General features: G+C 36.6%; 1 protein-coding gene across 1 annotated transcript in view; it reads right to left on the reverse strand.

Annotated features, from left to right (window-relative positions):
- The window catches only part of LOC125488455 (transcription elongation regulator 1-like), a 56366-nt gene that overhangs the window by 6409 nt on the left and 31402 nt on the right, over positions 1-18555 (reverse strand). Inside the window, exons 16-24 of the mRNA XM_048629741.1 lie at positions 17036-17154; positions 16361-16511; positions 10271-10460; positions 9574-9710; positions 7683-8003; positions 4723-4953; positions 4150-4272; positions 1808-1972; positions 525-691 (exon numbers count right to left, since the gene is read on the reverse strand). Coding sequence (XP_048485698.1) covers positions 525-691; positions 1808-1972; positions 4150-4272; positions 4723-4953; positions 7683-8003; positions 9574-9710; positions 10271-10460; positions 16361-16511; positions 17036-17154 — 1604 coding nt within the window. The remainder of the gene's footprint in view (positions 1-524; positions 692-1807; positions 1973-4149; positions 4273-4722; positions 4954-7682; positions 8004-9573; positions 9711-10270; positions 10461-16360; positions 16512-17035; positions 17155-18555) is intronic.

Consider the following 18555-nt stretch of genomic DNA (forward strand, 5'->3'; position numbering starts at 1 on the left):
ATAGGCTATAGTACCTGGCGTCGTGTTTAAGCAGGTTGTGCGCCGCCCCCGCGCCCCCGCCGCCTGCACCGCGCGCAGCGTCTTGTGCGTGATGCCGCGAGTCTCCAGCAGTAACTATCTAGTTACTCATATACTTATAAACACACCTATCTACATTTATTTACCTGGCGTCTAACTGCCAGTTTCTATAACCTATCTATCTATAACTGGTAGTTACTTTCTTACGATTTTGACAGATTGTTACTTTAGATTATGTCAAAATCGTATGAAAGTAACTACCAGTTATGGATAGATAGAGATATATATAGAAACTGGCAGTAAGTCTTAAAAACCATGAAAAAATATAAGAATGAGTGTAGGCCCCAGTATAGCTCCTTGAGGCACACCTTAAGAAATACCGGCTGTCAGAGCACACATAATTATCGTAGTTTTCGTCAAGTTGAACTATTAATAAATATAATAAAAAGCGTAGGCCCCAATATAACTACTTGAGGCACGCCTTAAGAAATATAGGCTATATGTACCTGGCATCGTGTTTAAGCAGGTTGTGCGCCGCCCCCGCGCCCCCCGCCGCCTGCACCGCGCGCAGCGTCTTGTGCGTGATGCCGCGAGTCTCCAGCAGTAACTGTCTTAAGGCTGTTTTAGCTGCGGTTTGCCGGTCGCGCTGGTAGTCGCGGAATTCTCGCTCCATCTGAAAGTGTGATAAAAATTGCAAATATGAAATGACGTAAACGTATTAAAGATTATAACGGTGTGAATTAGGTTTCGAACGCTCTCGATACATCTGCTTCTTTTAATACATGTAAGACATATGAACTGTTATTAAACAGGGTTTAGATATATCATAAGATCGGGTCATCCAAAAACGCGTTCCTAACGTTGAAAAATAAAGCGCGTTGACTTTTACTGCTTTTTATTTACTGCGAATTACGAGGTGGCCTAGCATAATTTTTACCTTGTCCGGGTCTGGGTAGGCCTGTGCCCGTGGCTCGTGCTTCAGTAGTGCTCTCGTCTCCCGCCAGGAGGCGGTGGGCGCCACGTTCAGCTCCGTCATAGCTCTTAATATATAGCGCTTTTATACTTATCAATATGGCGAAAATCGGTGAAAGTAAATATCACGTGTTATTAACTATTGAGAGTTGCAAAAACACGGCCACCTTATTACGTTGACAAACTCAAACTCAAACTCAAACTCAAAATTTTTTATTCATCGTACAAATATAAAATTTTCTGATGAACGTCAATTTTTACAAATTACTCTCCGTTCGGATAAGGGGGGGCTCTTTCTGTCTAAGGAGAAGAACGGAGGCAAGAAACTCCTGAGCCATCTTTTCAAAAAAAGACTTAAAGACTTAATTAAGACAACATATTAACTAGCTTTCCCATGTAAATACCGGCTGATTTTGGATCACGCGCATAATATTAATATTTTCACCACGTGTTCTCCTAGTCATACTGACCAACTTTCATTATTATTGGGCCAACCTTGACATCGCGAAAAAAAACAGCTGTTCCATATTAAATGTCAATACCTACTCGACCAAAATGTATGGAACAGCTGTTTTTTTTTTTGCAATTTTAGGGTCAAAATCACTCTGTAATAAGGTTATATTACCTTTTCCGGGTCTGGGTATGCCTGTGCCCGTGGCTCGTGCTTCAGTAGTGCTCTCGTCTCCCGCCAGGAGGCGTTAGTATCGCGCCAAACTTGTCATGACGCTTATACACTTAACAATATTATTTTATGTGCAAAAACACGGTCCCGCGATTGTACACCTCATTAACTAGCTCTCTAAAAGCAATAACCTACCTTATCAGGGTCAGGGTATGCCTGCGCCCGTGGCTCGTGCTTCAGTAGTGCTCTGGTCTCCCGCCAGGAGGCGGTGGGCGCCACGTTCAGCTCGGTGAGTAGGGCGCGGAACTTGTCGCGTCGCTTGTTGCCTAGGGCGTGCGTGTGCGTCGTGAATAGACGCTCCTGGGAACAAAAATTTATTTTAGTATGTAATACGATTGATTTTGTTAGGCTTCTGCAACGTTAACGAATGATGTCAACCAACATAATGTGTGTGCCGCATGCTAAAATTGGCAGTTTAGCATGCGGCACATACACATGATATTGGATGATATTTGATATCCATTCAAGTTTTCATATGCAGAGGTAGTTAATAAATATATACAGGGTGTTAACTAGAATGCGTTTGAGCGGGAAATGCGGGTTAGTATTAGTCTAACCAAGCACGTTTCTAAGAAAAAAAACATCAGAATCTCGAGAATATTTATGTTTAAAGTCTAAAGTAAAGTGGAAAGTTTTACCTTAATCAAAAACATGGTCACCCTACACAAACACATAACCAATGAGACATTCGATTGCAAAAGAACACACACAGTAAATTTGTTATCAACTTCACTTTTCATAATTTATTTGATGTAACTATGATTGTAATTAATTACACAGTAGGTAATAACAATTATTAAATAAAATTGAAATTATTCATGGTGATTAATGACATACTAATCAACAATTAAACAGCTGATGTTCATAAAGTTTCATAGATCGTACAGAATAATTTATGACTTTCTAGGAGCTCAGAACAATAATTAAACCTTTTTACTCAGAATAAGGTAAGCGTTTAGTATTCACCCTTGATACTCACCACGTTTTATTTTTCTTTTATTACCTAAAGATGCGTACAGACCGGCCCAACGAACGCCCACCGATGGACATTTATCATACATAATACAGGGGCAGATTGAGCAACGAAGGTCAACAAAACCCGTTCGTTGGCGTTCGTTTGGCCGGTCTGTACGCAGCTAAAGATAAAAGACCACAATGCATAACAGGATGATAACAGGGTCTACTTCAATGACGAATTGGTTTACTTACACTCGCTCATCTCGATTTGTGTTGTGTACTTGCGATTGAGACGTCTTTGATGACGAATAGTACGGAAATCCTCATAATAAGTATGGCCTCACTTTGAATACCAGTAGAATAATAACAATCTCGCGTATCATAACCATCGAGTATTTATGATAGTCATTACCTTCTCTGTGGATCTAGTCTGTCAGTCAGTCATTGTTGTTTACTTATTTACAATCATTTTTTACAATTATTACCTAAAAGGGAAAAGGTACCTACAATTCTATCTTTTGATTACCAAGCCTTGTTCCTCATCTCGTTTTATGTTGTGCTGTGCTGTGAATACGTGTGACCTATATTATGAAGCATAAAATGAAACTGTTCTGTATTCATAAAAGATAATTATTGTGTATCAATAAAGTGATACTTATGGAGTAAAATGAAATGTCTACAATGGATTGGGTACTTTGAGTACCCAAAATCTCGGTAGGTAAGTACCTTGACGATGTGGCTCCAAGTGTGGTGCTAATGCACGCATACTTTTTTATTGACCTTAGCTTTGATTTTTTTGGCCTTGACCTTGGCTTTCAAGTTCATGGTCATTCTGTCAAACGTACCTAAACATGAATAGGGTGACTATGAAATTTTAAAATGAACTAAATAAAACTGTTTTATGTTGGTCAGCTTAAAGCAAATAAAATACGTTTTTTAATGTCTTATCGTGTTCAGTATCATCAGCTGTATCTACCATTTCCCGCTCCAACGCAATTAAGTTAACACCCTGTATATAAGAAATAGTGTAGGCCCCAGTATGCTGCCTTGAGGTACTGCAAGAAATATCGGCTATATCGATATAAGATAGCAGTGGGTAAGCCTCTACAGCATCGAAAACGAGGGCGTAAACATAAGAAGTCAATCAACCCAACAGGGCGTGATAGAAACGGTGATACCAATCTGAACGATGATGATGGATACTTTATCATCCTTGCTAAGAAGCTCAGCCAGTGAGTAGCGGTGGTCCTTCTTCAGCTGCTTCTTCGCCTCGCGCCAGCTCAGCTCCGTATTACTTACAATGTATTATACCTTACCAGCACCGTTTCATGCTTTTATGAATATGAGAAAGAGTGTAGGCGCCAGTATACTTCCTTGTGGTACGCCACAAGAAATTTACGCTATATTGATGGGTAAGAGCACCACAGGATCGAAAACCTTGGCGTAAACATAAGAGGACAATAAACTCCACAGGGCACGACAGAAAATATGATATTTTCACTGAAATTGTTTGAAATTACCTTATCATCCTTGCTCAGAAGCTCGGCCAGTGAGTAGCGGTGGTCCTTCTTCAGCTGCTTCTTCGCCTCGCGCCAGCTCAGCTCCGGGTTGCGCACCAGGTCCGCCAGCAGCGCGTTGAAGTGCTGATGAAAGTCATGATAGTTTTAATTATTTGCATGTTTTAATTATATGCATGTTTTTATTATATCCAATTAATGTTTTCAAGCTAATATTAAGTTATGCTGTCAAACGCTGTTGGTTCTCCATAAAAATGATAATAAAATAAATTGTTTCATTTTACGATTCTTTCATTCAATTGTGTTTCATTCATTTGAAATAAATGTTGTGTTTGTTTTTGCTTCTTGTAATTCCCAAAAAAACGCTCTTTACTTCTAGCAGTCAACGATTGCTAGCTGTCAATTTGCAGCTTGTACACAAAATTCCGTTGCAACGTCGCATCACAAAAATCTGCAACTGTTATGATAGTTTTTCAGGGCAAATGCTTGATTACTGTCGCAGTTTTTGCGATGCAACGTCGCAACGCAGTTTTGTGTACAAGTCCTAAAAGCTCAGTAATAAAGCAACAAACCCACCTGCACCGCCTCATCCCTCTTATGATACTCGCGTTCCTTATCCCGGTCCCTCAGACTGGTCGCCAGCGCCTTCTGCACCTCTCTCTCCCGCTCCTTCAGCGACTGTTGCGCCCGCGCAGCCTTCGCGCGCGCCTCCGACGTGTCGCTCTCCGCGCCGTCCGCTTCCGCTTCCGCTTCTGCTTCCGGTTCCGGTGAGGCCGCGCCCGGCTCCGCATCCGCTGACGTGTCCAGCTGGTGGTTTGTTAGAATAGAATCTAATAATACTAATTATGTGGGGACTTATAATTATTCTTCCACCCAAAGGTTGTCGCTTTTAGTGATGATTAGTGATGACCAACTTTTTTGTATCTATGTGTTGGTACACAAGAACAGAATTTATAAACCTTATATTGGTTTATAAATTCAGTTCTTGTGTACAAATTAAGAATTTTGTGGTCACCACAAAAATGAAACATTCAAAGAATACTTATAAACTAGGAGCAATGATCACTAAGAGCTTGTTGAGTTTGTTTTGGAGGTTTTTTATTATTATTGAGTGCGGCTATAAAAATATACAGAGTGAGTCTTTTGAGGTGCATATCCGAAAGTACGACAGAGAGCTTCATCTTCTTCATTCTGAACAACTTTTGTTATAATGACCTTAGGATATAACGAGAAAACCTCTGTGACCCACTTCCGGGTGCGCGCATCTACGAAACACGAGTTTCGACTCTTTACGCCAGTGAAAAGGTTGAAATTCGTATATCACAACGTCAATTTTAAACCTATTGTAAAGTGTCAAAATGCTCTATGAAGGTGTAATTTTTTTGCCGTTAATTTTGTTACGAGGAAGTTTAAGTAATATTTTCATTGAATAGAATTTTTACAGCCTTACTTGTATGGAACTGCGGTTCCTAAACTCCAGTATGGACTTTAGAGCTGTCAAAATTGTACTTAATAAAAATCTGAGATCAAGGGTCACTTTTACCAAACGCTGAGGGTCACTTTTACCAACCGCTAAACGTATTTAAAATTGTATTTAACTACTAACTGAGAGACGTTTGACCGGCTACTAAATACGTTTAGCGTTTGGTAAAATTCCACCTAAAAGTATTTAAAATTGTATTTAAATCAAATTTTAAATACATTTTGTACTGACATACGTTTGACAGGCTACTAAATTATACGTTTTACGTTTTACCTAAGTTACGAAACCATATTTTTTTTAGAATTTCGGGGCTTCTTTTGTTCCAGATCTCCAACAACAGTAGAGCATTATCTACATTCGTGTTTAAAAATATCTGCACAAGCAAGATGTAATGGCCGCCATTGTCATATTGTTTCTTTATGTGCGCAAGTTATTTATTAATTTTTTAATTATGTTATCAAAAAAATACATGCTGTCAGCATGATACTGATGTCTGCCAAACTGTGAATTTAGTATCATTGTATTCTTTTTGTTATTTTATTGAGTGTGATGAACAAATGTGGCTAAAAATCATAATAAGGCCTAAAAAATATCGCTGACGCCCAAGATTTTGTTTTCTCGGTAATATAGGTAATTTATAAATAAAAACCGAAACCGATTACGACCGAATGGCGTAGTGGTTAGTGACCCTGACTAATGAGCCGATGGTCCCGGGTTCGATTCCCGGCTGGGGCAGATATTTGTTTAAACACAGATAATTGTTCTCAGGTCTTGGATGTGCCCGTGATATGGCAATAGGCGGGCCTATAGCCATATCACCCCCCCTTACACCCCCTATTACATTGGGACTAACATAAACACTGGCGAAAAGTGGGTGCAGCAATGCACCTCTGCCTACCCCGCAAGGGAGTACATTAGTACAAGGCGTGAGAGTTTGTTGTTGTTATAAATAAAAAACAAGACGATTCAATACATCACACTTTATTAACAACAAGTCCACTAAATGTATTATTTGAATACAACACATAGTATACATTATTTAGTTTTAAAATGTTACATGGAATAATTGTGATGAAATACTGTAGTTTACCTTAAAATTTTAACTTTAACACAAACATCAAAACATAAATCATGCATTGACACACCTCAAAAATTTGAAGACTGAACTTTTCTGTTCAATGGGGAGAAAATCTAAAAGCTAATTACAGATGGCGCCTTAGGCGACTGTGCCTATTTCCCCAGTTCTAATTGGTCAGTTCAGTCGCCATTTCTTCTCCCCAAAAATGTGATTGGTCAGAAACATAAAGGCACACTCGCTGGAGCTGCCAAAGTTTCACTTGGTTTTCTTCCCCATTCATTGTGTTCCCTTTTCCGGGCCAAAAATCCAAGCCACGTAATTTTTGAGTGTCATGTTTTCACATAAATACTGATATTTGAAAATCTAAATCACTACGTTTATTTTGAGACTATAATACATTATCTATGTAGTATATGTATATACCAACTTGTATAATATTTAAGAAAAATATAAAGTTTTATCTGCAATGTAGATAAAACTTTAAAATACGAATTTCATGATAAAAATATAAATAAGTTAATATATTTTTTAAATACCACTTTGAATACAAGATAATAGGTATACAGCAGATCTAAAATTGTAATTCAACATAGATACTCAACATACAGGAACATTGATAAAATGGGCAGAGTGCAAAAGCCAAATAACTATATTTTTCATTCCAAAAGTCGAATAACAAAGACAAAAAAAAACATTCATAGATCATTATTAAATTTATTCTGTGTAATCGCAAAATAGATTCAATTTTTCGTGAATAGGTACAAAGTGAATCAGTTAAAATATAAAACTTGTAAGTATAGATATCAATTACCTAACTCTCGATTTAAAATATGGCTATTGAATATCTGAATTATTTTACCAGTGATGGCGTAATGGCATGTAAATTATCTCAAATGTCTGTTCGGCTATATTTTATAGGATTTCCAACTCAATAACAATGGCATAAACTTAAAACTCTCAGATAGAAACATCTCAATCCTTCTCTGAAACCTTTCTCTTTCTATCCTCCCCTCTCCTATCCCTATCCCTTTTCCTCTCAGATCTCTCCTCTCTCTTCCTCCTAGGAGACGCATCTCTCTTTCTCTTTGGCGACTTAACCGGACTTTTCACCGGTGACTTGGCACTTTTGCTGGTGCTTTCCACCACCACTGCATCATCTTCCTTATCGCTGGGCGTTACGTCTGGTATTACTGTGACGCTCGCCTCGTCGTCTCTGTCAGATAGGTCTATGGTCTCTGTCACTTTTTCGTCGGTAGTTGAAGTTGGTTGTTCATCGTCGTTTGTTGATTTTGTGTTCTGTTTGGACAAAAATAATTAGTTACTAATGTGTTAGTTTATGTATTATTATTTAATTTAGATCATTCCATTGCGACCTTTATGTATAGAAAAGTTATAGGATGTTTTAGTTATTTAATTGACCTGTTTTGTTTCTCTCAAACTCAGAGCAAATTGTTCTTTGACAGAGAGGGACAAAACAGTTCAATAGCTATGACGTTCTATAACTTTTCTATGAATAAGGGGGGTTTATCTTTAATGGTATTTTAAACACAAAAATAGCGCATTACGTTGAAAAAAAACCTGCGTCGGACACTTTACAGTAGCTTTTTAAATAATAAAACGAGTAGTACAGAAGTTGGAAATCAAAAATAAAACAGAATGTTATATCTATCTGCGCGAAATGCAACCTTATTTATAAGCAGCATAAGGTTCATTTTCATTGCTACTGTCCGACGAGGTCATTCATTATTTTGCATTAGTATAACTTCTTCACTGTTAGTACATAAAACTAAATTGAATCTTTAAATATGAATATTAACATGTTGATTCTAGATATTTAACAACAGCACATAATTCATCATAACCAAACCAAACCCCATAATTGACGCATCAACATCAACGAAGCAGATGGTTTTCATTAAAATATTTTATAAAGCTGTAAATATTGAATTTATTAGCGCGCAGATAGTTATAGTGATATAAAATTATACTTACCTTGGGAAGAAAACATCACACGGGTCACAAAACAAATAAAAAACACAGGTAGACCTATATTGCATGTAAAATTTGTAATAATTTATACACACAATGAAAATGTCCGAAGCAGATTTTCTTTAAGTCGACAAAATTGTCGAATCTGCACCGTTTTTTTAGATATATTAATCGATGAACGCACAGTGCTAAGTAACGTGTTGTCGACTAAAGTCGATACCAATTCAATAGGAAAGTCACTGGAATTTGTATGCGTTTTATTAGTTTCTAACGTTACCGACAGGGGCGCTGTTCAAGATGTCATACAAATTGCTATCGAATTTCGGTAGCGACTTGAGTTGACAGCACTTGTGATGGCCTATCACAGTAGGCCTTACTGTATACAGAGCTTCTTTTCTTCATATTTTTTTGTTTAAAAATATTCCTTGTACAGTAAAATATGTTTCAAACAAAGAGTCTCTTAAAACATATAGCGTTCGGTTTTTTTTGCTAAACTCAGCACTTAAAACGCATATTTTATACCACATAAAGAGGAAAGAATATGTATCTTTCAATCACAACATAAAACTCTTGTGCTCAGTTGCAGAAAGGAACATTAAGCTAATGTCGACAATAAATCTATGTCTGTCTTCTTCTGTCCGTATACTGTCAAAGCCAGACAGCGATATAATTAAGGTCGACATTAGTGAAATGTTCCTTTCTGCAACTTAGCGTTAACCTCATATTATAGTCATACTATACTGCATTCATTCTTACTTGGCACATAAGGTAAACAATCTTTGCGTGTCTTTTTACTTAAATTTATGTAAAAACTAGGTTTTACAATAAAACATTTTGTGCCAGGTAAGGACAAATGCATTATACTTGTACTACTCACATCGCTGCCCTTCTCCTTGTCCCGCTTGCTCTTCTTCTCCTTCCTATCCTTGTCCTTGTCCCTCTCCTTGTCCTTGTCCCTGTCCTTATCGCGCTCTTTGTCTTTCTTCTCTTTCTTGCTGCTGCTGCGGTCGCGGTCTGTGGCAACACGTGAAATGGTTATTGTATGGCATAATGGTAATTTTGATGCCTACTGTAAAATGTTGTATGGAAGACTATTATTATAATTAAATTCTTTATTGCACATAATACATTTGTACATAGGCGAACCTAATGCTAATAGCATTCTCTTCCAGTTAACTTTAGGATCGTAGGTTTGATACGACAACGTTCGTAAGTTTTATGGAAAAAGGTGTTCAGTTTGGCAAGTAAATGTTTTGACATGGCATTTACAGCCTGTATTGTAGGTATCATCATATTAGGCAGCATTCTAATGTCTAACACGGCCATTTTTCCGTATCTGAATTTCATTTTATTTACTTCTATTTGGAATAACTCATATAACAGTGTTGTGAATATTAAAGTAAGCAGTAGAAAGTCATTAATAGTTTTTACTGATTATAACATTGAGAGGCAATTAAGAAATATCATAATACTAGCTGACCTATTGCGAGCTTCGCTTCGCCTTAGAATGGTTTTCACCTTTACCATACATTTTTTTAAACTATTACTCAAAGATAGCTAACAATTCAACATACCTCGATCCTTATCCTTCCTCCTCTCATCCTTCAGCGCCCTCGTGTAATCCCTGAAGTAGTCCTCCCTAACGGAACTGCTATCGACAGCCCTATATCTTGCATCTCCTTCCAACCGCTTCTTGACGTCGGGCCAGCGCGCGTGGCGGTCTATACCCTTCTCACGTAGCAACGCTACGAAGTCTTGTTTCACCTGCGTTAGAAAGAGACGGGTGATTATGTGGGTTTGGGTTGCAGTTTTAGGGGTGTCACTGAATGGTTGGGTGCGGTTTTGACGCGGTTTTTTGGGTTAAAGGGGTTTTTATTAGCTGTTTTAGAAATTGAATTGTGATTGTAAAGGTGTAACCTCCATTTTGAGTAAAAACAGTGTCAAAAACACACATATAACAAGCCTAATGATTGGGGTAAGAGATTTCGCTTCGAAAGACCCTGAAAGAAAATATTTGATTAGCTGAAAAGAGACATTAGTAACCTGTGGATCGAGAGATATAAAGATTAGTTCTGAAATAGAATAATGATTAGTTTTTAACTAAAATTAAGGTACTTTTTTACTAGTTAAAGTGTTGATTATTCAATTATTTTACTGATAATAACCACGCAGAATATTTTCTTAAATTGGGGTTCTACTTTAACATAAATTCTAAAAAGTTTATGGATAAAAAATTGCCTTTAGATGCCACAAAAATGCCTCAAGTCTTGTCTCCTTTACAGTAATTTTATATGTATAACATATTGAAAGCATAGACAGGAGATCTTTCATAGCTTATTTGTAAGTATGCTATGGGAGTAGACTATGGTCTACTCCCAAAATAAGATTGCAGTTAAGTTTTGGGATTCGAACCCACAAACTCGCTCAAGATATATATTCAAGGTATAATCACATGATTTTATTCATGTTTCAGTTACTATATTATGGGGATCGAACCCACACATATTCCTTTACTTCTATTTCACCAGGATTCGAACCCAGTTATCTCAGTATTTAAAGACTATTTATAATTTGGCATCATATATACAGGTACAATTCACAATGATATACATTTGAAAACTTAGCATGGCATTTTGGAAAATAAGGCATTATTCAAATTTAAAGATAAATAGGAAACCAGGGATCGAACCTAGTACCTAATATGTTTATTCAATAGAATTTTACAAGCATATACTCAAGTAGCAAGCTAGTGCATTCATTACTGGATAGTTATATTTATCATTTAGATCGTTATTTGGTAATCGATCGCAAATTAATTATTAATGATCAATAGCCATAATCATCCCACAATCATCCACTGGACACAGGCCTCTGCCAAGGAGCGCCACAACACTCTGTCCTCGGCCTTCCTCATCCAGCTACTACTAATCGCCACTCTAAGGTCGTCAGCAGTATTGTTTAAATATATATCATTAGGCATATTGGGTATCTTATGTCTTCCAGTAACGATAGCACAATGTACAATTCACATCAATCGAATATGAGATTTATATTATGCCATTGGAAATACAAAAAAGAAATTTGCCTCCCCGAGTGACATATCATTTAGCTTATATACGTCCGGCGCGTAACTGACTGATCATTTCACCACGATGACAAACGGTTTGTCACTAACTATTAAAACACATGTTTTAATTGATATTTATTTGGTGGAAATTCTTATATTAGATTGATGTCAAAAGTATCTGCATTATAAGATATATTTTCACTATATTCCGCGTGTATATATTATGTACCTTAATTTTCGTTGTTTAAATTATATTTAGAGTATTTCTTTTATTTCATACAAAATTCTTTTAAACTTTTACAATGTATTTTGGTATTAAAAGAGTAATCAATCTCATTTTTACTTTAAGAGCTTTTGTCACAAATGTATTCTGAATTTTCTTTAATATTTACTTTATATATTCATTTAGTGAATGACTAAATATCTTAAAATATTTACATTTGTTGTAAAATATCGATAAAGACAACCTCATGTTTGAAAATAGACTTAAAACTAGTCCAGGGTTCGATTCCTATCGATGCCCAACCTTTTTCTTTGTAAATATTTTACAACACACAAACAACAAAATGCTGAAAAGGAAACCAAATTAGTGGAAAAGTCCTATCAGTCTCTTCAAGACTATTATTTGGATATTCTCCCAATTCTACTATCCATCATAACTATACAATTACTAACCAACACCATTACGAGTTCATCAGTTATATATAATATATACACATGCAACATCTAACAATAATTCTCTTTCTGATGCTGGTCATTTCGGGGAATCATGTTTTTTTATTTATACAAAAATAGGACTTGTATTCTTTACAAGAAGATTAGAAAAACAACTTCTGGGCTTCTTAGGTGTAGCATATCTAACCTTCCTTGGCTGGGATCACTCGGCTGCGTAAAGCGCAAATCTGTTGGGAGTTTTTAAACTAAAAATGACCTGTAATGTTTGTTTAATCTTTAGCCGGCCGCCGCCGCCACCAGCGCCCTCTCTCCGCCCTGCATGCGAAACTCGGCTCTGCTCAATCCACTGTGAGTCGCTTTTGGCTGTTCAAAACGAAATAGTGGGCTGGTTTAAAGGACGTAAGCTGTGACACTCAATTTTTTCTCTTAAAACTGTTTGTTTTAATTATATTTGACTATTGAGTGACATAAGTGATTTGTCCGTTAAACTGGCAATAAAAAAGTTTAGGACGGTTTTGATATTTGTTACAATTTGGGGACTTTTGAAAATAATATTTTAACAGGTTCGCTGCCAAAAACTCAGGACAGTACAGCATCAAGCTACCACTTTATTTATGTATGGTTAAAATTGTATTCGAATAGCGTTTAAACTATAGTTGTTGAGTAGCGAACCTGTTAAGGTTATTATTAGGGTCAACCTTCAATGATTTATCTATTGTAGTAGTTGAATTAATTATTTCTCATTTCAGAATACGCCAACTAAGAAAAGGATAGTCATTACTTTTTTAAATGTCACCAGTTTAAATAAAGATAAAGATAAAAATTATTTATTCGGTGACCAGCACCACACACCAAAAATACACAAGGAAATATCAGTGCAGTGTTAAAATATTTATATTTATCATTAACCTTGCAAGTTATAATTAATATTATGAAGCCTGTATCGACCCTTTTCTTACTTAGCTTTTGATTTAGTGCAAAAATATATTTATTATAATGAAATCATTTACGTAAAGTCAAAGAAACCAGTCCTAAACATTTTTTATCGTGTATCAAAAAATATAAGCTCATATTCGCTGTAAATAAGTATTTTATACCGGAAAATTTAACCTCTAGAATGCCGTGTGCCAGATCTGTCCCAACCCCCCTTGTCTGCCTAGTGACAGATCTGTCCCAAGAGCACTTCATCGCGATTTTTGTGATTTTAGTTATTAATTACCACGAAATAGAGTAATTAGAGTATGAAATCACCTGTTATTTATTCTATATGAATGAAACAACCATCGACAACATTCATTGAGTCAAAAACTTCACTTGTTTACTTGTAGCGCGAAATTCAAATTTTAGTACCTTGAAAAGTCCTTGTACTCGCGACTGTTGGTAATAAAATAGTGATTTCGTATCGAAAAAACGTCACAAGGAAAGTAAATACTATGTTTTCTTGTTATTTATTCGATTTTGAAGGTATAGTGATAAATCAATATTATAAAAAATTACAAAAAATCGAGTTTTTATCGATCTAAAATTGTACCGGATTATTGCCTGAAGGGTGCGTAACTTTGTAAACTGTTTTCTAGTCTGTTATGTAAAAACATCAATAAATAATTTATTTCATTTATAAAGATAATTTTATTGATAATACATATTTATATCGGTTTTTTCAATAAATAGCCAAAATATTAGGGAATATCAATATTTATCAAGGTGCATCCAAAATTCACACACACACATACGCAAACAAAATGGCCGCCGCTCGTGTATGCACACGAAGTGCGTTGGGTTGCTATACAGCGTGTTTTATTTTTTAGGATCTTTTCTCTACTGAACGTGAAGTTTAGGCTCTTTAGAATGCTATCGGTGTATAGATGAGTCTGAGAGGGCGATTACCTGTCCTATTTATATAAATAAATATATGTATTTATATATGTATGTATTTATAGTATCATATTTATTGAAAGTAGGTTAACAAATAAGTAAATATGATTCAGTAAGTAACTTACGGTTAAGTTTTTATAATTTGGTATGCTAAAATACGAAACATTATAAAAATAATTATCATTCATGTTTTATTTCATCAAAAGTGAACACCCTTGATTTGGGACAGATCTGTCTCACGGCGCACTGGAGCAAACTCTTGTCACGCACACATGCACATGTACAGAAAATGGAGTCTTTTGAAATAAAGCAAATTATAATCAGTTTTCAAAATATAAATTATGAATCTATTTCCTCTAGCGTTTATATTTTATTGATATCAGTTGATAGCTTTATAATCTCTTCAAGTAATAAATATAAAAAATCCTGGATTGAAACTAAAATTATATTGAAAAAGACGTATTTTTCTGTGATGGGTGCAGTTTCAAGTAAAAATCTGTAATCAATGACCTACAGAAATCAAATAAAACAATTATAATCAATAAAACTCATTGTAACACGTTCATTAGCTATCTGACAATAAATTACAATCAATACTTTATTGAGTACCAAACAATAATACCCAAATATTCATATAAATGTGATTCCCGCGCGGGCGCTCTCAACTGTCAAAAAGCGCCGGCAGACGGCAGTTACATGTGTGCGCGGCTGTTCGGCATAGGAAAGGTTAAGCCACAAGTAACACATCATAATTTGTCTGCGATTGCAGTTTTGATAAAGTTATTCACTTAGGGTCACTTTTACCAAACGCTAAACGTATTTAAAATTGTATTTAAGTCACATTTTAAATACATTTTGTACCAACTGACAAACGTTTGACAGGCTACTAAATACGTTTAGCGTTTGGTAAAATTCCACCTTAGTTTATTAATCAAATCAAATTTGATTTTAGTGTATTTTTGTAAAAAAAACTCAAAATTCATGAAAACTAAAATCGCAGGCAGTTTTAAAAGGTACCTAATCAAAAATAGCATAAATTAGACTTTAATTAATCTATTTTATAAATTATTAATTAAGTTAATTAAAATTCGCATAGCATGACCGGGAATCGAACCCAGTTAGTTAATCAGTTCTAGATCTTTCGGTTCCACAGTTGGACCCGTCGATCCGAAGGAAATTCAACTACACCTATCGCCGTATAGTTTGTAGTGAATATTATGTTTTGCTGCATATTTACCCCCTTATTCATAAAAAAGTTACTGTACGGATTAACTATTGAACTGTTCTGTCCCTCTCTGACAGAGAACAATTTGTTCTTTGACAGAGAGTGACAAAACAGTTCAATAGCTAATCCGTCCAGTAACTTTTTTATGAATAAGGGGGTTAGTGCTCAACCTCACGTTTCGCTGTACATTCAGTAGTCAAACCCACGTTTCGCTGTATATTTATCAGTTAATATGTCGTGAAGGTAAAATATCTAATTCATATAAAGTCCTGAAATATGCGTAAATATTATAAAAAGCCAATTTATAAAACACGTTTATATGTAAGGGTTCAGAGTTGACATAATAATTATAAGTGCCTGGAAATTACAGTATGGTTCACCATAGTTTTTATTTTGGGTATGCTTGAAACATGGTATTTTTTTATCATATCAGAACCGTTTCTGCTCAATAAACATAATCATTCATATTTTAATTAAATGTGGGTCTTGCTTCAGCTAGTTAAACTTAGTATGGCGGCACTTACAAAAATAATTAAGTCACTATTTGCACAATAATGAGCCATATAATTCATCCACAAACCCCACTGCTGGGCATAGACCCCTCAGTACACTTTACACGCCATTCTGAAACTAGTCACCCAATGGGGAGGAAACTGCAACAGATGGCGCCACTGGCGTTTTCCAGCTTTCTTATGATTGGTGGAAATTATCAGCCATATTCTTTACTCTGGTTGGCTAAGACAATCGACAGTGCTGCCATCCTACCAGTTTCCGTTACCCCTACATTTCACCTCCCTAACTCTAAACCGACGTATCTCTTACCTGCTCTCTCTTCTTCTCTCGCTCCTCCTTCTCTTTCTTCTTGAGGTCGGCGAGGTACTCCGTGAAGTACTGCTCGCGGTTCCTCGGCTTGTCTATGCCTTTGAAGCGGTCGTCTTTGCCGTATTTGGAAGAGAAGTCCAGGTAGGACGATCTGTTGATAGTAAAATTGACATGTTAGAATTAATCGTGTTGTAATTTTAATATGAACTTAGGGCTATTGATGGCTAAGTTTTCGAAGTGCAGCTATGTTGTTATGTTAATCTTTGTGTGGATTTGCTGTACAATTATATTGTGATCGTCGCAAGGTTTCCTTGTACATTTAGAATTTGATATTTTAGCTATTTGCATACAATTTTACTCTCGTGACCTATTACTATTAGCGTTATTTTTAGCAATATTACAAAATAAGTAGATATTTTTCCTAATTTTCTCTACGGCAAAAGTTCTCTACGACGGGTGCTCTCGAGGCCGCGCGATATAACTGAGCTTTTCCGCGTCTTAACGCGCGCGTCTTGGGTCCCGTGCTAGGTATGCTGTAGTATTTAAACATATCGTTTGTTTTGTATTGTATTATTGTCTGTATTTTGTTTTTGATTTTTTTTCAGTGGTTGTCTGTGTGTAAATTATTTTTTTCTTTCTTTCTTAAAATTTTTAAACACCCTGTAGCAAACTCACTTGGAGTGCAGCTTGGCCTCCTCCATGAGCGCCACAAACGCGTTCTTCTTCTGCTGGATGCGGTTCATCTTCTCCTTGCGCTCCTCCTCCGCTCTCTCTCGCACGTACTTACTGAACACCTGCGGGAAAGAGACGGGAGATGTTTAGTTAAATTAGTAGGCAGTATAGGAATAGTAGTACTTACAGGTTTGATAGTTTGCAGAAAAACTGCAAAAGTTTCCGATTTCTCGCATACAAAGTTGCGCCTCTAGGGGAAACTATCATGAAACTTTTGACGGATTATGTACTTATGCAGAACAAAGAACAAACCGTATACATTTGCGTTTACGTAAATTGCTATACCACCACCAGAGATGAGCTATGCCACGATGCTATAGATGCGTTTGATATCCACTAATCATATTGACTGGTTCGCATAGCATAGCGTTAGTTGGAATGGGAACTGGGATTCCTTTTACATCATCGCAGCATAGCATATTTCCGTTGTAAAGGCAGTTTTGGGCTAAGAATATAATAAAATTATTTATTTCAGACCACGTCTGAGGTGATGATGCATCACCATAACTGACGCAGAAATCATATATCGTATGAGCTCATAATAATACGTCAGCGTTCTATGGTAACTATAGGCCTATAGCAATTTTGGCTAGCATTGAAAAGATAATTGAAAAATGTATAATAAATCAACAGAATGTATTCCTCACTAAACACAACATAATTAACGATTGTCAACATGGATTTCAAGCGGGCAAAAGTACGTCAACATTATTAACAAAATTTACTGATGAAATAAATGATTATCTTAATGACAAAAAGTTTGTAGTTGCTGTATTCTTCGATTTAAAAAAGGCCTTCGATACCCTCCGGCACGAGACGCTGCTTGAGGCGATGGCGGAGTGCGGGGTCAGCGGACCAATCAACAGCTGGTACCGTGAGTACCTACTGGAGCGCTCCTTCCGAGTTAGAGTGGGACAGGGGTACAGCGGGGCGCAGTCGGCGGCGGGGCGCGGGGTGCCGCAGGGCTCCGGCTGCGGCCCGCTGTGCTACCTGATGCACGTCAACAGCCTGTGCAACGTGATCCGCCATTGCTCATCGTACATGTTCGCGGACGACCTGTGCACGCTGCGGGCCGGCCGCGACATGGACGAGGTCACGCCTCTCGTGCAGGAGGATATCGACAATATCACCCGCTGGGCCCACGACAACGGCATTGTTATCAATTCAGATAAAACGAACCTAATTGTGATTCAATCTCCTTATTCATGCATTCCTAAGATTCCATGTAAATTGGTTGCACATGACTTCTCTTGTATTCATAGTAATGGTTCAAATTGTAATTGTCATATCCTCAATAAAGTACCTCATGTTAAATACCTCGGCATGTGTATAGATGAAAATATGGGTTGGATAGATCATGTAGACTACATTGTAAGCAAACTTCGTATATTGTTATGTAAATTCAACCAACTCAGCTATAAAGTCCCAAAATTTATGTTAAAAACTATTTACCTTTCATTGGT

This window comes from Plutella xylostella, chromosome 24, assembly GCF_932276165.1.
Source record: "Plutella xylostella chromosome 24, ilPluXylo3.1, whole genome shotgun sequence".
Classification (NCBI taxonomy): Eukaryota; Metazoa; Arthropoda; class Insecta; order Lepidoptera; family Plutellidae; genus Plutella; species Plutella xylostella.